At 43.8% G+C, this 20,430-nt stretch overlaps 1 protein-coding gene across 1 annotated transcript in view; it reads right to left on the bottom strand.

The window, feature by feature from the left end:
* Positions 1-20,430, bottom strand: part of TRAM2 (translocation associated membrane protein 2) — a 102,780-nt gene that overhangs the window by 11,106 nt on the left and 71,244 nt on the right. Inside the window, exons 3-7 of the mRNA XM_007516512.3 lie at positions 12,924-13,036; positions 12,051-12,167; positions 4,630-4,688; positions 3,316-3,400; positions 1,264-1,334 (exon numbers count right to left, since the gene is read on the bottom strand). Of these exons, the coding sequence (XP_007516574.1) occupies positions 1,264-1,334; positions 3,316-3,400; positions 4,630-4,688; positions 12,051-12,167; positions 12,924-13,036 (445 nt within the window). The remainder of the gene's footprint in view (positions 1-1,263; positions 1,335-3,315; positions 3,401-4,629; positions 4,689-12,050; positions 12,168-12,923; positions 13,037-20,430) is intronic.

The raw sequence follows: 20,430 nt of genomic DNA, 5'->3' as shown, positions 1-20,430 counted from the left end.
TTTGAAGCAACCAGGTCTGAGATTATTGGACCAGGAGATTGGTAGCTCAGCTCAGATTTTAATGGTGCTGCTGAAACACACACACACACACACACACACACACACACACACACACACACACACACACACACACACTTTCATCTCTCTCTTTCTAAAATGAGATTGTATGCTACCTGACTTTATTTGAGTGACACCTAGGGTCTTTTAATTTTTCTTCTCAGATGAAATTACCTAAAGCATTCATCATTATTCATTCATTTATCACATTTGTATTAGACTTCTATAGTTTGCCAACTTTTACTATGAATTGTTTCACTTAGTGTTTTGTATTTGTAATCTTGAATTGGGAACTCATCGTGATAAAGGGAGGGGGTGGGGGGCCGGGGGGAAACTTATTTCATGAGAAAGAGACCAAAGCGTTACTCTAGCATGTGTTGTGTGGCTATTGTGATTCCATCCTGACTTCCCTGGGCAGACAAACTCTCCAATATGTCTTAGAACCTCACGGCTCCAAAGCCCTACCCCCAAAATAGGATGGGGTTATGGATTGCCAACAACCATGTCCAGTGGAGAAACAATTAAAGAAACCAGAATTCCCACCTCCTACACCCCCCACTCCAAATAATTTTGATCCCTACTCCCAGTATGGAGGAAGATGACCAGATGTCTCTGAACTTCAAGTTCATCAGGAACTCGAGAGAGAGGAGGAAAAGGGGAGGGACACCTGGATGCAGTAATCTGCAACCTTGGGAGAACTGCTGTAGCTTAATGGAGGGACTGGGGATCAGAGCTCTGGTGGTGGGAACTATGTAGAATTTTACTCCTGTTATCTTATAATTTTGTAAATCAATATTAAATCACTAATGAAAAATCAGAGTGAATGGAATCCTAGAGATAACACTACTGGGTACCTGTGGCAGGAGCCCAGCATTGGGCTGTCTTCCACTCAACAACCTAACATCCTTAAACTGAGTAGTCTATTTTCTGGTTCTTACTGTAGGTGACATATATCATATCACAGTGCTTACCATACTAACTTATCCTTCTACTAGGTCTATAGCTATGTCTTTCCTATGAGGCTGAGAATGAAAGAGCTCAGAGTAAAGGAATCTTCTACCAGATATCTCTGTATTCCCAGGTCCTAGCGTGGTCCTCAGCACACAGTAGACACCTGGTAAAAGCCTGAAACTTAAAAGGATTAGTAGACATATGATTGGATATAAACAGGTAATGGAAACCTGGCTGGTCCAGGGTATCACTCACTTTAAGAGGTATGCTCCAGCTATGTGGACCAAGTATAGGCAAATGTACTGCAGCTGGCGAGGAATTTCCTCCTGCAAATAAGAGAAGCCGTTGGTCATTGTGTCCATTTCCTAAGAAGCAGGAAGGCAGGCAAAGCAGAGAGGGATGTGGAGGGCTGACACAGAGCTGGTGCTTAGACACAGGTGTCCGCAGGTCACACCAGAGGTTGTGCATCCAGCTGTTAAGTCTAAGGATGAGGCAGCAGCTTTGGTTTCTGGTCAGAGGTTGAGGGTGGGTTGAGAAAAGAGAATCAGGAACTGGGGAATAGAGCTTTCAAAATAATTCAGAGGAAAGTTTTTCTTTTTTTCTTTTTTTTTTTTCTAAAGGACTTCAAGAAAGACCAAGGTCTCTCCATGAAAGTGGGATGTTGCAGCTATCAAGAACAATGAACCCACCTTCTCTGACCCATCTTGGACAGAGCTAGAAGGAATTATGTTAAGTGAGCTAAGTCAGAAAGATAAAGATGAGTGGGATGATCCCACTCATCAACAGAAGTTAACTAAGAAGATCTGAAAGGGAAACTAAAAGCAGGACCTGACCAAATTGTAAGTAGGGCACCAAAGTAAAAACCCTGTGGTGAGGGGTAGACATGCAGCTTCCTGGGATAGTGGGGGGTGGGAGTGGGCGGGAGGGATGGGTTACAGTCTTTTGATGGTGGGAATGGTGTTTATGTACACTCCTAGCAAAATGTAGACATATAAATCAGTAGTTAATTAATATGAGAGGGGGGAAAATCAATTGTATGTCTCAAAGTTTTTCAAAACACAAACTGAATCTTTTTAATATATAGGCTGTGTATTTGATATGCGGACTCTCTCAAAAGCCTAGACCAAGTAGATTAGAAGCATCCAATAGCACAGCTATATACAAGATACTGGATACTGTACAGCAAACCCTAACAAAAGGACTTTTCAAAGTTAACCCAATTACCAAATAATGTGATGATAACATTAACTATCGATTGTCTTTTTAAGCCCTAAGACAGCAAGAACCTCACATCTCCACTATAGAGCCCCTACTTCCCCCAGTCCTGGAACCCTTGGATAGGGCCCCCTTTCCCGTATGCCTCTCCCAATCCATACCAAATAATATTGCATCCGCCGATCACAACCTAACCAACGCTACGATTGCCACCTCAACATGCTTCACCTCAGACTGTGTCCAGAGACTTCACATGTGGAATGACACCCTTCAGCTTCATTACTCGGGTGAGACCTTTCCTTTTATAGTACAATCTAATATCATCTCAGGTGGTTCACTTTCTAACAAAGTCCCATAACCTAGATATACACCAGTTTCTGTGAGAGGGAGCTTATGTAAACTACTGCAAAATATATACCTGAAAGCAGCAGTACACTAGAGTTTGCAGTGAGTACCTCCCTAACACTTCCTTTCCACTATTCCAAGCTTTGGGTCCATGATTGCTCAACAATTTGTTTGGCTTCGTATGTTAACTCTCTTTTGAATCACCAGGTTCCAGATGCCACCAGGATGCTGGCCAGACTTCCCTGGATTGAAGACCCCACCAATGTGTCCTGGAGCTCTGCTTCCCCAGAGACACACCCTACTAGGGAAAGAGAGAGGCAGACTGGGAGTATGGACCGACCAGTCAACGCCCATGTTCAGCGGGGAAGCAATTACAGAAGCCAGACCTTCTACCTTCTGCAACCCTCAACGACCCTGGGTCCATGCTCCCAGAGGGCTAGAGAGTGGGAAAGCTATCAGGGGAGGGGGTGGGATATGGAGATTGGGTGGTGGGAATTGTGTGGAGTTGTACCCCTCCTACACTATGGTTTTATTAATTAACCCTTTCTTAAATAAAAAAAAAAAAAGAAAGTGGGCATGGGTGGTTCTCAATGGAAGCCTACAGAGGTTGACTCAGCATTTGACCTAGCCCATCCACATACATGTCCCATCCCCACCTACCACTGTGCTTCTAGAACAATAGGATGGCTGGTATCAGCAGGAAAGTGGAGGCCCAGTGACCTCCAAGAGGGGCAAGTAGATACTCACCTTGCGTACTTTCTGGAAGTAAAGCTCAGGAAGTGCATGCAGCCAGTAGGCCAGCTGGCACACATAGAAAAACTTCACCTGGAAGCTGGAGACAAGGGAGCCAGTCACACAGGAGGGAAGGGCTGGACATATATGTATGTCCCTCTAGGGACACTCCACTTGGGTGCCTACCAACCATGGCAGGGAGGGAGAGGCAAGGACCAAGGAGGGTAGGGCAGGAGCTGGGGGAGGTTGGTGAGCACCATAACTGAGTCTGAAGGCCTTGCTCTACAGATGACAATGGCATGATTAGTTGAGAAAACTGAGAGGCCAAGGAAGGATCTAACTCAGCTATGAGCCTTTTGCTATTACTGTTCTAAAGGTATGAGGGAAGGTAGGGTGTAGTCCCTTCAGGGATCCAGCTGTTGCCCTCCAGGTGTCCTGTCCAGGCAGGTGTTGAAGGGGATGCTGAGGCTGGTGCCTTGAATGAGCATCACTCATGGGAGGGGGGGGGCAGGTGGGAGCATGTGCTAGGATGTAAGTGGGTCACCAAGAAGGTACAAAGCTCATTTATAGAGATGCTCATCTTCTATCTTCTTTTTTTATTGTTGTTGTTACTGATATCGTCGTTGTTAGATAGGACAGAGAGAAATAGGGAGAGGAGGGGAAGACAGAGAGGGGGAGAGAAAGACAGACACCTGCAGACCTGCTTCACCACTTGTGAGGCGACTCCCCTGCAGGTGGGGAGCTGGGGGCTTAAACCGAGACCCTTACACCAGTCCTTGTGCTTTGTGCCACCTGCACTTAACCTGCTGCGCTACTGCCCAACTCCCAACTCTAACCTGTTATGTGATGTTTCTGCAGATGGAGAGAGGAGGTAGTTACGAAGGTAGAGGCCTGAGAACAGAGACCCTAGAACAGAGAGCTCCTGAACCACTTCCACAGTGTGGCCATCTGAGAACCAGGAAACCAGACCTCACCAGACCCTGAAGCTGCCAGTCCCCTGATCTTGTGCATTTCAGACTTCCGAACCATGAGTCTGTTAACCCACCCGGTCAAGAGGAGTCTGTTACAGGAATCTAAGTTAAGACACCAGCTCTGTGGTAGGGACTATCGCAGGTGACAACTCCTTTTGGGAATCTTCAGCTAAGAATGGGAGCAAAATGGTCCCCTGAGTAGTCTGCTTTTTCCAACACCACACCCTAACCCAGCCAGCTCGAGGATCCTCATATGCCACCTTGCTCCCTCGTGTATTGGCCACAATTGGGTGTGGGAGCCAGCAAGCTTCCTTGTTGTTCCCCAGGGACTAAGGAAGTCACCTCAGAGAATACTCACGGGAGGTACACATGCGGGTAGTCTTCCCAGAGGCTTCTTGGGTTTGTTAAATATCCTTCCTGTAGTGGATGAGAAGAGACATGGATGTCAGACTTGTTGAAGTTCTAATGGGTCTATGGGTTTACAGATACCTATGTTTCAGCTACCAGAAGGTAGAAAGGGCAGGAGGCCTGCAAACAAAAGACCACTGTTTTGAGGCTGGCACTTGGCCCACTTCTTTATCTTCCAAGAGAGAGCGATGGTAGGAAGAGTTCTGCTTCTGGCCTTAGAAGACCCCTGTCTGCATGGGTCTGACATTTACTGGGGACAGTCTCTGAGAAAGTGAGTGTCTTGTCTCTAAGCTTCAGCTGGCTTTCTGCAAATGAGGACAAGAATACCCTCAGAATGTTACTGTTAGAAATAAATGTGAGTTTACTGACAGTGTCCAGTGTTACGCTGGGCATGTAGAATACTAGGAAATGCTTGTAGAGTGAATAAGCAAATGGACTCTTAAATCAACACTGACTGGAAAAACAAAAAGCCTCATCTAGTTTTTTACATCACTGTGAACAGAAAAAAAAATGACAAGACCCCACAGCCCTCATCCCACATTCCTTGTAAGTGTGGCTCTTATCACACTGCTTCCTTACTGCCAGCTGACTCCATTACTTTGTACTTTCTTTACTTTTTTAGTCCTTCTTTGACTCTCTAGCACCTAGTCCAGTGGGAGAGGAAAGTTGAAAGCTCTCATCATCAAGCGTCTAGAAATGCTAAATGAAATCTAACAAATATACATCTGAATGCATAGCTGAAATCACAATAAGAAAACACTGAGGTCTCCAAAGGGGTAGAGAGATAAAAGCCAGAGCAGCAAGCTGAGGCTGTAGGGCCAAGGATTTCAGAACCATGTGGTGCTTTGAGAGGCAGAAACAGAGATTCTTGTATAAAACTAGGGCTCTTGAAGGGCTACAGCTTCAGAGACAGAGTAGACTAGAAAGAGCTAGGTCACCACCAGGGAGATGAAAATGTCTGCTCACCCTGGGCCCAGGATGACAGTAAAAGCAATAACCTCTGAAAATGTGTAATAAATATCTGGTTTGCTTTCACATGAGCATGAAATTCAAATTTATGCTAGCTCTGGGGCCCAGGAATCTACATTAAGCTAAGAAAATATTTTACTGGTATGTGTGTGTGTGGGGGGGATAGTGAAATCAGTGGGACACACTTGCACGGGTTCACAGGATCTTCATATGTAAAAAAACCTTGTTAAAGTGATCGGGGTAGTAGCTCAGTGGGTAGAACATAAGAACCTGAAATGAGGAAGTCTTTAAGTCCCTACACAACACATGCTATAGAGTAACACTTTGGCCTCTTTCTCAAGAAATAAGTCTTCCCCTGGCCCCCCGCCCCCTCCCTTTATCACGATGAGTTCCCAATTCAAGATTACAAATACAAAACACAAAGTGAAACAATTCATAGTGAAAGTTGGCAAACTATAGAAGTCTAATACAAATGTGATAAATGAATGAATAATGATGAGTGCTTTAGTTAGTAATTTCATCTGAGAAGAAAAATTAAAAGGCCCTAGGTGTCACTCAAATAAAGTCAGGTTAGCATACAATCTCATTTTAGAAAGAGAGAGATGAAAGAACAGGAAGGAGCTCTTGTGTGTGTGTGTGTGTGTGTGTGTGTGTGTGTGTGTGTGTGTGTGTGTGTGTGTGTGTGTGTGTGTTTCAGCAGCACCATTAAAATCTGAGCTGAGCTACCAATCTCCTGGTCCAATAATCTCAGACCTGGTTGCTTCAAAAGTGAGAAAGAAGCAGAGATGGTTGGTAGTTTTGACGAACAGAATAAGAAGATGAAATATTCTCACTGGGACTAAGGGTGAGAGGCTCAGCAGTGCTCAGGAGAAACAAGAGGCCAGTATGATTTAGTGAGCTGATCTTTAGAGTAGTGTCCATTGGATTCTCAGCTGTATTCCCAAGTAAGGGCTCATCCACCCACCCTCCAAGAAATAAATGTTGAGTCCACAGTTTGGGGAGCTCCAATCCATCACTTGTTAGGGCTAATCAGATATGTGCACCAGTGTAGTCCACAGACACCTCAGGCTTGAAGGAAATGGTCTCACTTGAAACGCTCACATTATCTGGTTTCTTCTCACTGCTATCACCCTCTTTTCCTCAGTCACCTACACACTGAAGTACAGAGATGGAAGATTCTGAGGCATCTGAGAGGGAGAGGAGCGATTTTCTACACTCACACAGCTGCGTCCCATCTCTGCCCTCAATACTCCCCATTTCATCAGAATATGGGACTCAGGGCATGTGGCAGTGTTCAGCTCACTCTCCTATTCACTAACTTATTCCAGAAAAATCAAAGAGCATACTCTTTCTTAGAAGCAGCAGCAACATGTTTAAGGAGGAAAATGGTACCTCTGGCATCAAGTAAGAAATGTCTGTCAAGGAAAAAAAAAAGGGGGTGGGGGTAGGGTGGCTAAGAGGTGAAACACTGAGAGAAATCCAGTGAGCTTGAAATTTTACAAAGAAGCCTTCCTTGGTTTGGCCTTTTTACTTAAGAGATTAAAAAAAAAAAAAAAAAGCCAGCATTTTGAAGCCAATAAGCAAAGAAAACTCCCCCCAGAAAAATGCTGCCTGCTGTGAATGTCCAGTCTACAGGGACTATGCAGTAGGGAGGGTGGGGAGCAAAGGGAGCCAAAGGAAAAATGACTCACTCCTTCAAGAACAGTCTTTTCCAGACCTTGGGCCAGCAGCTGCCTGAGGGAGGCCTGTGGTTGGGGGCACATCAGAGCTCTAACACACCAAGTACTCGAGGTGGCTCATGGGAGAAAGAAGCTCTGTTACCCCCACTTCCAATCCCATTCACCAACAGGCACTGGCAAAGGGTCTTTCAAATCCTCTGTTCTAATTTGACTCTAGAGATGGACCTCTGAGCTGTGTGAGCCTTGGGCAAGCTGAAAACACAACACCCATCCTTTCCCCAGCAGTCCTTCTCTGTGTATGAGTAAAAAATAATCACAGAAACAGCAAGATCCCGTCAGAACACAACTAGCTGCTACCTTGATCCAGAGATACCTATGTTGCTCCTCCTCTGGGAAATACTATACACTAAAAATGGACTCCAAATGATGAACCTGTTAGTAGAAGCCAGTTTAGATCCAAGCAGCAGAGTCAGGCATATTCCCTCTGCCAGATGCTGCCTGAGCACTGGACTTAAGGCTTTAAAATGTGAAGTGAGACATCCTAAGAAAGTCAGATGGTGGTGGGCGGTGAGGAGGGTGGGGATGGGGCAAATGCCCACCCATACTGCTTTCCCCAGTAGAATGTTCCATCAACTACTGTTTTGCTTTGTTTCCCAGAACAATGAGTAGTTCATTCAAAGGTAGATTAAAAGTAGGAGACAGACATTCTTATAAAATTACTGCCTGGGGGCAGGGGTAGATAACATAATGGTTATGCAAAGAGACTCTCATGCTTGAGGCTCAAAAGAGCCAGGTTCAATACCTCCCCCTGGTTAAAAAAAAAAAAAAAAAATTACTGCCTGGCCCAGCCACACTGCCATTACTTTGCTTGTTTAAATGCAGAGAGAAATGTCTGAATTAAACATCAGAATAAACCTGGTTATTTGGGGTTGGGGTGGAGGAATGATGAATTTGGAGTTAATTTTTACTTTCTTTTTAAAGCTTGTGTGCAGTATTCATTAATTAAAAAAACAGGATCAATTATGATGTTCACAAAGACAATCAAAAACTGCTGAAGAGTGATCTGGGAGGTGGTGCAGTGGATATAGGGTTGGACTCTCAAGGGTGAAGTCCTGAGTTCAATCCCTGGCAGCACATGTACCAGAGTGATGTCTGGTTCTTTCTCTCTCTCTTCCTTTCCCTCTCATTAATAAATAAATAAAATTTTTTTTTAAAAAAACTGTTGAATGTGGGGGGGTACATTTGTAGGCCATTCATTCTTAGTCAATATTTATTGAGCATTGAGGATGTGTCAGCACAGAACTAAAGACACTGCAGTGAATATGGGGTTGTTTTCAAGAACTCAGGGTCTGGTGGGAGAGATACACTGCAGGGAAAACACCGGAACAAGGAAAATGCCACAGTCATGAGCACAGTGCAGAAGATGCAAATTGGAGGGTGGGTGGGCAGTCTTCTGAAGAGGCAGCATTTCGACAGGGATTTGGATAGGGAGGACTGGCTGGCAGGGGAAGATGTGCTTGAGCAGAGGGGCAGTAGGGTGAAGAGAGGGGTCAGCAGGAGGCCTAGGGCATATGAGAGAGATGTGCAAAGACAAGCAATGATATGCAGGGTTTAGTTTATATTTTGAAAATTGCTGTCTGGCAGAGGAGAAAATGGGTGTAGGCAGCAGGGTACAGGTATAGAAACTGCCTCCTTCTGGCAGTCCAGCCAAGAGAAGAGGGTGGCAAGGATTATACACCAGGATTCTTAAACTTTTGTGGCTGATTAGAGTTATTCCCTGCTGTCTGAAAGTAGAACTTTCCTGTGATACTTTCTTGGTAGTTTATTTTGGGAGATCTGAGGATAATACTGCCATCAAATTATATAAAATATTTTTTATCCATCTTTGCAGGCCTGCAAAATAACCAAATAGGAAGATTCCAGTTTCATATAGCCTGTAATTCTCTGCTGCGGAGATTCTCTGTCCTGTACATTGTAGGACATGATATGCAATAGTTTCTCTGGGCTATACCCACTAGATGCCAGCAGCATATTGTTGAATGCCCCTGGGGGAAACATCTTTGATAGAACTGCTATATTGAGGGTAGTGCATGGTATCCAAAGAGCATGACAGAACTTCAACATGCTCTGTAGGTGGGGTTGACAGGACATACTAACAAACTTACTGTAGAGGGTGAAAGAAACAGAATCAAGATAAGTGACTTAATTTTTATTTTTTTTTCTGTTCTTGGGGAAAAAGAAAACACAATAACCCCAAACTCCTTACACTGTCTTTTTCTTTAATTCCTGTTACTATAGGCAGAATGTTTTAGTTGAAACAGACTGGGGTAGGAACGGGGTCACAAGAGCTTTCCAAGGTGCCTTCAGTCACCATTCCTTTTTGAAGATGGTGAGGAGGAACTGTCTCTCACCTTAATAAAAGCCTGTTATGAGCTCTCCTAAAAGAAGTGCAACTAATGAACTAATCAAGCCAACTAACATCATATTTTCAAGCTCTTGCAGGACTGAGAGAAGCACAAGCAGAGCAGTTGAATGTTTTTGTTTTTTTTTTTCTGCTGTCTGGAAGGGGTGTTAGGTAATTTGGCTGTTGGCCCCCAAATCTGGTCTCAATGTGTCCCAGCTGGGATGGACTGTAAAGGGGGAGAAAGGGAAGAAGTGATTCAGGGATGAGGCAATGTTTCTCAGTTAAAGGTCTGGATGTCCTGAGGCTGCTCTGCTCCAAAGCAACTCAGGATTAACCAAATGCCAAGCAGTAGAGAGAGGTCTGGATTTCTTAAGTACCTAGATTTCCTAAGGGTCAAGGTGTCTGTGCACAACAGCAGGGGGCGCTGGCTCACACACACACACACACACACACACACACACACACACACACACACACACAACACCCCATTATAAAGTGGGCCCTCAGGAGAGAATAATATGGCAGGTCTGTCTGGATGGCTCTGAGTCTTAGGTCCCCTCATTTAAAATCTCCACTGATCAGCTTAGGGAAACTTCTTAAATAACAGAAATAAAAGGAAGATACAAAAGGGCAGGTTGATACCTACTTTTGAGGGTTTAGCTCTGAACTGCTTAGCAACAGTGTGCTTAGGATGCAGAATCTCATCAACATTGCTAAAGGAATAGGGCAGGGCGAGAGGATAGAAGGAAGAGGACCCTACTAAAAAGGTCACAGGGTCACTGAGTTTTCTAAACTCTAGGCCTAAACATCTCACCGGACAAATCTAGCTCAAGAGAGAGACCAGGTAGCAGACAGGTGTGTGTGGGCGTGGGGCGAGGAGCTACTAATTAAAACACTTTCTAGCATGACAGGCTCAATTTTGTTACCATGAACGCAAAAAGGCTGTCCATATTCCTTTATATGAAGGAAGATTACTGTATCAAAGGTAGTCAGAAATAAATGTCTTATTGTGTAGAACAGGGTGGTAGATAAACTCTCTGGTCTTCAGGCATTTGTAGGAATGGCATCCACTCTCACAGGATCTGTAATGTGGATAGTGTGACACAGGCTCATTTGAGGCCAATGAAGCCCCAAATCCAAGCCCTATCCTTGCTACTTCAAGGCCAAGTAACCATGCGCACACTCTATGAAATGTGAACTTGAGTTTCTCTCACCTGTAACTTGGGCACTGAAATAAAGATTAAGACTTATCAAACAGTTGTTACTATGAAATGAATTTCTGTATAAGTAATGTGCGCTAACCGATTACGCCACTGTAGCTCCTGAAATGAATTTCTATCTATAGATATCTGGTCTCACTACTATATCATCACATCATAATTATAACAAGTGTTTCTTTGTGGATAAGACCTTGTCCACATAAACTCTCCTGAGCTATAAATTGGCATCTATATCATTTGGCCTCTCTCACCACAATAACATAAGGACATAAAAGCAGCTTCAGTTCTAAGAAACTGCTCCAAGTTTCCCCATGGTACCTTACTCTTTTTTACTTTTCTGTGAAAATCTTTGCAGTTATTTTAAAAAATAAAATAATTGGGAGTCCGGCGGTAGCGCAGTGGGTTAAGCGCAAGTGGTGCAATGTGCAAGGACCGGCATAAGGATCCCGGTTCCAGCCCCCAGCTCCCCACCTGCAGGGGAGTCACTTCACAGGCGGTGAAGCAGGTCTGCAGGTATCTACCTTTCTTTCCCCCTCTCTGACTTCCCCTCCTCTCTCCATTTCTCTCTGTCCAATAACAACAACAATAAAACAACAAGGGCAACAAAAGGGGATAAATAAATAAATATTTTTTAAAAAATAAAATAGTTGCTGGGACTGCACAACAATTCATGTGGATAGTCCACTTCCTTTGCCATGCGTGTGACTTGAGGTTTGAGCCTGGTTCCACCACACTGGAAAGAAGCTTTGGTGCTGTGTTGCCCCCCTCCTTCTGTATATCTGTTTTTGGTTTTATCTCTTCTTTCTACTTGAAAAAGTTGGCATAGAGTGATAAAGGCCCAGTGATGATTAAAAAAACATTAAAAATTATTTATTTAGTAGCAAGAGACAGAGACAGACAGAGAGATAGATTAGGACACTGTTCTGCTTTGGCAGATGCAGGGCCAGGAAGGAGCTATGAGTCTTACACTTGCCAAGTTGTGTGTTCTACCTGCTTAGTCACCTCTCCCACAGCCACACTTTGCAATTATTTTACTAGCAATAAAACAAGAGGCATGCTGACTCAGCCACTCCTACAGAGACGCCAGAGGACCACTCACCGTCACCACTACGTAGAAGCACCATATCACTGAGCTGAGATGAAAGATGACCAGCTGTCCAGACTCATTGAACTTGCTGTTTTTAACCTTGGAGAGATGAAGCCGTTTACTGATTTTCTGAATGAGAAAGAAAATTCCTCATATTAATATGTGTGCAATGGTATGGGTAGGTTTCAAATTCCTATTTGTTGCCCATGAGAAGGCTTAAGTGTAAAACTAGCTCTCATCTAAGTTATTTTTTTTTTTGTAAGCCTACTGTGTACCTACTATTTTGAGAGGCAGTTAAGATATAATGTCTTGAGGGAGTTGGGCGGTAAAACAGCGGGTTAAGCACAAATGGCGCAAAGTGCAAGGACCCGTGTAAGGATCCCGTTTCGAGTCCCCAGCTCCCCACCTGCAGAGGAGTCGCTTCACAAGTGGTGAAGCAGGTCTGTAGGTGTCTCTCTTTGTCTCCCCCTCTCTGTCTTCCCCTCCTGTCTCCATTTCTCTCTGTCCTATCCAACAACACCATTAATAACAACAATAATAACTACAACAATAAAAACAACAAGGGCAACAAAAGGGAATAAATAAATAAATATTTTTTAAAACTTCTTTTAAAAAAAGATATAATGTCTTGAGCTTAGAGTTCTATCGGTAGATTCATGCACATGTCATATTTTCAGGTAGTTTTCTCCCCTTTTACTTATTATAAATAAAAAAAAAAATGCGAGTACAGACAGCTTGGGCTTCTGGTCAAAAGTGTGGCCTGGCCCAGGAAGTCCAGTTACTAGGACAAAGCATAGCTTGTAAATGAAGCTCATTCCAAGGTGAGCTTCTCTAAGTCACTCTTCTCTCCAGTTTCTGAACTAAGAACCTGGGCAGGTTACTTACATCTAAAATGTACTCCTGAACCACTGCATGCAAGATGATGCTGATGAAGAAGTAGAACAAGATTGTGACCAGGTCCTTCGGCCCGTAGTGGTAGTACACGGTCTCACCGCTATCTGTGGAGGGAATGAGAGCTCCATCAGCATTCCTGAAATGAGGCAATGCACTAGGACCCCAAACTGAAGAGCTCCAAAGCAGGATGTGCAGATTAATGCTTCCCCGCTGAGAGAACTCCAGACTAAAAAGAAAGAGCTTCTACTGCAAAAACTCTCAAGTCTCAAATTTTGCAGTCAACTCTTGGGAAGTGGGAAGGGCTAAGGAGAACCAAGCACATCACATATCCTGATGACCACGTTTCCTGAGTATAAGGAGGAAAAAGCAGTGGTTAGAAGTCAGACATTGACCTGTCATCTCCACCAAGAACAACACAACAGACCCCTTTGTGGGCCCCAATAGGACCTTGCCCTCAATGTGGATCAACAACAGTAGAGAATGTTCCATCCTCCGAAGGGAGACTAGATAAACATACTCTAGTCTGAGGAAGATGGGTCCTGAAATTGGGGCAGCTTAGAACGTTCCTACTCATGACCACAGAATGTGAGCTCAGACCTATAGGGATGCAGAGGTTACATAAGCCCCTAAGCTGAATATGGGCCCCAGACCAAATCGATGGGGTTTACAGTCAACAATATTTATACACCTTTCCCATATTTGGGAGCTACTCTCTTCCCTGATCCAGCTTTCTAGTCCTTTTTACAGCCATGAAATTATCTCCCCAGACAACAACTTGGGTCCACCTGTATATCAGAGGCAGGCTCAGGAAAAAACTAGTATAGTCATGGGACCTTTGGAATATAACTAAAATAGGCCTACTAGCTATCTTCAAAATGGAGACCCCAAATCTTCATCTGTACTATCCCAGCCTTTAGGTTCATGATTAGTCAACAATTTGTTTGGCTTTATATGTTAACTCTTTTTTCAGCCACCAGGTTTCAGATGCTAACATGATGCCAACTGGACCTCCCTGGGCAGACAGCTCCACCAATGTGTCCTGGAGCCCCACTTCACCAGAGCCCTGCCCCACGAGGGAGAGAGAGACATACTGGGAGTATGGATCGACCTGCCAATGCCCATGCTCAGCAAGAAACAATTACAAAAACCAGACCTTCTATCTTCTGCATCCCATAATGATCTGGTCCATACTCCCAGAGAGTTAAAAAATTGGAAAACTATCAGGGAGGGGATGGAATACAGAGTTCTGGTGGTGGGAATTGTATGGAGTTGTACCCCTCTTGTCCTATGGTTTTGTCGGTGTTTCCTACATATATATATACATTTATTTTTTTTCCATTGTTTTTTTATTGTTGTTGTAGTTATTGTTGTCGTAGGTAGGACAGAGAGAAATGGAGAGAGGAGGGGAAGACATAGGGGGGAGAGAAAGATAAGACACCTGCAGACCTGCTTCACGGCCTGTGAAGGGACCTGCAGGTGGGGAGCCAAAAGCTCAAACCCAGATCCTTACGCCAGTCCTCGTGCTGCATGCTATGTGCACTTAACCTGCTGCGCTACCTAACGCCCAACTCCCTCGGTGTTTCCTTTTTGTAAATAAAAATTAAAAAAAAAAAATCAGACATTGAAGAGACAACCAGTCTCTACTACTCACTCACAGTGTGACTACCTTCTCTTTGACTAAACTCTCTGAGCTTTAATTTCCTCCCTTTAAAATGGGACTGTAAGAAACAAGAGACAGTAGGTATGCGTCACTGAGGGAGCATAGTTTGGAGTAGTTAAGAGCATGAACTCGCAAGTCTTGGTGACTTTGGGGCATCTCTATGTGTGACCTCTTTGTGCTCTAGTTTCCTGATTTATAAAGTGAAGATAACAGCAGGACTTGTTTTATAGAGATAAGTAGAGGCAGATATGTACCCTGGGTGCTGGACTTTTGTATAAGAAGAGATTTGCAGATTGGTACAAACCAGTAGCCAAAACTACCTGAAAACCACTGCCCAGCAGATCTTTACCTGTGTCAGATGAACCAATTACTAAGGAAAGTCAACAGTACAAGACAGTCTGTACAGTTATAAGCAATGAAGGGGGTGGGACAGAAGAAGGGCCATTAAAAACCAGCCCCGTGACTCACTCAGCTTCATTGCTACTTAAGTGTTGATTAGCTAGGACCCAATCACACCACCCCACTCCCTGGGGGTGAAGGTGGGGGTGGAAGATGGTTGGAGATGTATTTTTTATTTCTTTATCTATTTAAAAATCTTTAAAATGTCTGTGCTGGAATTCAAGTTGTTCTCCTAAGTAAACCTATTCTTAATTACTCTTCTAATAAAAATTTTCTTAACATGATCATGGTTTCTGTGTTTACCGGTCATCCTCATGTTTGGATAAGTCTTTTCCTAACACAAGAAAGGACCTGAAAATACCCCAAAAGGGGGCGCGTGGGTGGGGATGGGGGGCTTGGCTGTAAGTTACCCGACGACACCTGCATTACAAATACATGACTTAATAAGTACAAAATGTCTACAATAGCATTGGGTACATAGTGAGTAATGCATAGGTATTTACTTTTATTTTCATCGTCGTGGTCTTAGTATGAGGATGAAAGGAGACAAATAGTGAGATCTTATCACAGTGCCCACCAGTGTGGAAAAATTTGCAATAAATAGTAGTTTTACTGGCATATGATTTAATAGTCAATTAGACCGGATTCCAGATAAAGGCCTTGTAAAGCTCTGCTACCGATGCCTCTCTCCACAGACACAGGAGACTGGACAGCTCATTCCAGTTAGCAGGCCGCTGGGCTGCAGAGCTCCTGGCATGTGTCTGGGTGGCCTGTCTGCCCTTCCCCCAGCAGAGGCAGTCTGCCTTCTCTGCTGTGCTGCCACAGTCCTGAGTCACACACATGAGTCATCTCTCTTGCAGGATGCCTTTACCAGGAGGGAGGCTGGGATGAGGAGCTTCAGGGTGGCCCTGAAACCACCCAGCACTGACTGGGTCACTCTGCAAGTCAGACCCTGATTTCCTCCAACCCAGACAAGGAGGATGTGACTGTAGGTGGTTTGTGTGGGGGGAGAGGGGGACTTTCTCTTCTCCCTCCTACTGTCCTCCTAGGTCTACTCTGAGCGGGTCTGGTGAACCAATGAAATGTGGAGATAAAAGAAACTGCCCTTGCTTTACACAGAACAGTGAGGATGCTGACAAGATATAGCTGCCCTGTCGATGCACCTGGAGGCGAGTACAGTTACATGAGTCACGGCAGGTGAGGTCTGGCTCTGCTAAGGAGGAGGACTTGGGGTAACAGATCAGGGTGACATTGGATGACATGTGGAGAAAAAGGCTGGGTGCCATGGTCAATAGGGTGCAGTCATGAAGGGTGATGAAACCTCGATGAACGGCCTGGTGCTTGCACTGTATGAAAGGATGTGGACTTTATTCTAAAAACAACATCAAACATCAAAGAATTCAAATTCAACAGGGAAATGATGAAATCTGGGTCTTTGGAAAATTTTCTCTGGTAACAGTAAACAACCTAAAAGTAAAGATACCAGTTAGGAAGCTGTCACAGAGATCTAAGAAAGGGGCACTGGAGACCTGAATTAAAGAAGAAAGAGGGGGCTGGGCGGTAATGCCGCGGGTTAAGCACACACAGCGCAAAGTGCAAGGACCAGCACAAGAATCCAGGTTAGAGCCCCCGGCTCCCCACCTGCTGGGGGGGGTTGCTTTACAAGTGGTGAAGCAGGTCTCCAGGTGTCTGTCTTTCTCTCCTCTGTCTTCCCCTCCACTCTCAATTTCTCTCTGTCCTATCCAACAACAACGATAGCAATAACAACAACAACAATAACGCTAAACAACAAGGGCAACAAAAGAAATAAAAATAGCCTCCAGGAGCAGTAGATTCATAGTGCAGGCACCAAGTCCCAGTGATAACCGTGGAGGCAAAAAAAAAGAAGAAGAAGAGAGACCAGACAGAGGAGGACACTGAGGGACAGAGAACTGGTAAAATGAGGTGGTCTGGCAGGGTAACACAGACACCAAGGGCAGAAGGAGAAGATACTGGATAGGGAGAAGAGATGACAAGAAACTGGGCCTCCAGTTTCTCCTCTTCCATCTGTGAAACTAGGGTTACATTTTCCTGCCTTCACAAGGGAAGATCAAAGGACACTAATTAGATCATAGCATAATTTCAAACTATAAAACAGCTGTACACATGCAAAGTTGCATCATCAGGATGGATTATTAGACAAATTAGTTGGATTTAGACTCAACTAAATATGCACAGTCCAAATGTAGTGAAATAACATGTCAAGACTTCGGGATTGCTCATTTTAAAGTCTATTCAGGGTCACCTCCATCATTCTTCATTCCAAAGAGGTTTCCCTGCACATGAGTCCTTCTTTAAACAAACAAACAAAACATTTTCATCCTTTTACTGCTAACAGTTAATGCATGACTGCTCACCAACCACTGAGCCATATATAAGGCTCTGAGCAGGTAGAAGGGAGAGAGAGTGAACAAGTTAGGTCTATCTCCTGGCTTACTAAGTGTCCTATCCTCCTGGAACCTACTAACTACATGTAAAATTTTCATATACTTAAAACACAGTAGGCAAACAGCTATATAGTATAATAAAAAATTTTAATGGGAAAAGCAATATATTTACAAAAGCTTAGAGCTGGAAACAACCTAAGTGCTCAATAACTAAAAAAATGAAGAAAGAGGTGGTGAAGATTGTGAAAATAATATTCAGCTACAAAGGAAGATGGAATCCTCCCATTTATAACCACACAGATGAACCTAAAAGGTTATCATGCTAAGTAAAGTAAGCTAGAGAAAGACAAAAACAGGAGGACATTACCATAGGTATTTATACATACAAAAAAAATCAATAAATTAATGAAATAAAACAATAATAAACTTTCACATGACAGTGCCAATTTGTAGTTGCCAGAAGGGAAAAGCCAGGCTGGTGAGGGGTGTGGAAACGGACAACAGGGGCACATATGCTGCTTTCAGTGGTGCATACTTGAAACCTATAGAATGTAATATATACCAATATATTTTCTTTTTTAATATTTATTTATTCCCTTTTGTTGCCCTTGTTGTTTTATTGTTGTAGTTACTATTGTTGTTGTTGATGTCGTTGTTGTTGGATAGGACAGAGAGAAATGGAGAAAGGAGGGGAAGACAGAGAGGAAGAGAGAAAGACAGATACCTGCAGACCTGCTTCACCACCCATGAAGCGATTCCCCTGCAAGTGGGAAGCTGGGGGCTTGAACCAGGATCTTTATGCTGGTCCTTGTATTTGTGCCACCTGTGCTTAACCTGCTGCACTCCTGCCCGACTCCCCCAATATATTTTCTATGATTCCCAAAGGACTTAACTGGCATTTCCCCAAAGACATACAAATAGCTTACAAGGTACATGAAGCAGTATAACACCACAATCATTAGGGAAATGTAAATCAAAACCACTGACTGCATACCCATTAGAATGACAAAATTAAAAGAATAACAAGTATTGGCAAGGATGCATTGAAAACTTTATGGGAATGTAAAATAGTGTAGTCACTATAGAAAGCATAGGCATTCTTAAATTAATCTTTAAAAAGATTGATTTATTTTGTGTGTGAAGGAGGGGAGAAGGGGAGAGGAAGAGAGAGAGAGACAAAGAGAGAGAGAGGTGTCAGAATGGCCCTCTGGCAATGTGGTACCAGGAGTAGAACTCAGGATCTCATGCTTGCAATTCCCAAGCTTACCAGCTGAACCATCTCCCAGTCAGAGTTCCCCACCACCACCCCAACACACACATTTAATTATCATATGATCTAGTAATTCCATTTCTAGATCTAGTAATTCCATTTATATAGTCAAAACAGCTAAGAGTGAGGACTACAGAAATATTTGTACACCCATATTCACAGCAGCATTTTTCACTATAGCCAAAGGTAGAATCAACGCAGTGTCTACTAGTGGATGAACAAACAAAATGTGGTATATACACATAACATAATATTTTTCAGTCTTAGAAAGGAAGAGGGAAGTGATGTCTATCAGTCACAAAAAAAAAAAAAAAAAAAAAAAAAAAAAGAAAGCCACTCTGTGACTGTATCATACGATGTTCCTAGAATAGTGAATTCCTAGAGACAGAAAGCAGAATGGAGGATGGCAGGAACAGGAGAGAGAAGAATGGGGAGTGCTTTTTTTGTTGTTGTTTTTGTTTGCTTTGTCAACAGGGTTAACTGGGATTGGCACCTGTACTGGGACACCACTGCTCATTGTATTCATTTTGTTCTTTCTTCAAGAGGGGGGGAGGAGGGAGGGGGGGAGAGAGGGAGAAAGGAAGAGAGAGGGAGGGGGAGAGGGAGAGGAGGAGGAGGAGAAAAAGGAGGAGGAGGAGGAAGAAGAAACACCTGCAGCACTGCTTCCACACATGAAGCTTCCCCTTGTACGTGGGGTCATAGGCTTGAACCTGGGTAGTAGCACATGGTAATGTGTGCACTCTATTGGGTATGCCACCACCTGGACCTAAATGGCAAAGCCTGAAGACAGGCTGCATAACAATGTGAAGGTACTTCATATCACTTAACTTGGTAAATTTTGTTATCTATATTTTAGCATAATATTTTCTTTCTTACACACACACACACACACACACACACACACACACACACACACACACACACGAAGCTCTGTGTGCTAAGTGTTCTTTTTTTTTCATTTGTAAGTGTTCTTAAGTGAACCAAAAGCCAAGGGGTAAATCACAAGGAAGAACACTCTCTTTGAGAAACTTATCACAGGAAAAAAAAAAAAAAAAGAAAAAGAAAAAAAAGGAGGGAGAGGGTGTGGTGGCTGGTGTAGGGGTGTATGGGGTGGGGTGGCTAGAGAGATTGAAGCACCACAAGATGATCCAATGAGTAACTGAGGAACAGAGAGAAGCTGGAGAGCAGTTGGAGCAGGCAGTCAGGGTAAGAGGGTCTTGTTACAAAGGACCTCTTGAACAGTCGTGGCAAGGTCTACTGGAAAAGCAGTGGAAAGCTACTGGAGGGTTGTAGTCACATATTTATGAAGATAACTCTTCCTGCCACAAAGAAGGGCTTCAAGACAAAGAGTGGAAGCTAGTGGGCATTTCAAACAGGGTGTGGTGAGGGGGTACCCTGCACTAGGATGGTGCAGAGGAATGGTGAGAAGACAAATTTGGGTCAATGTGTGTGGTGTGTGTGTGTGTGTGTGTGTGTGTGTGTGTGTGTGTGTGTGTATGTGTGTGTGTGTGTGTGTGTGTGTAAGGGTAGTGATTCTTAGGTTCCTTCTAGAATTTCATCTGCTTTCTCTAGCTCTTCTTCATTGTTTCAGAATTCTTCAACATGTGTTATCCTGTTTGGTCCTTGTAACGTCTCATGAGATGAACAGAGAAAACAGAGTTCAGTTGAATGGCACAGACTATTTTCAGGTCTGTGTCTAGTGCTCCTGTCCACACACCACACACCTCCTCAGGGTCAGTAAGA

The sequence above is a fragment of the Erinaceus europaeus genome, chromosome 4 (genome assembly GCF_950295315.1).
Source record: "Erinaceus europaeus chromosome 4, mEriEur2.1, whole genome shotgun sequence".
Lineage (NCBI taxonomy): Eukaryota > Metazoa > Chordata > Mammalia > Eulipotyphla > Erinaceidae > Erinaceus > Erinaceus europaeus.
This window is presented reverse-complemented; position numbering and strand designations above follow the sequence as displayed.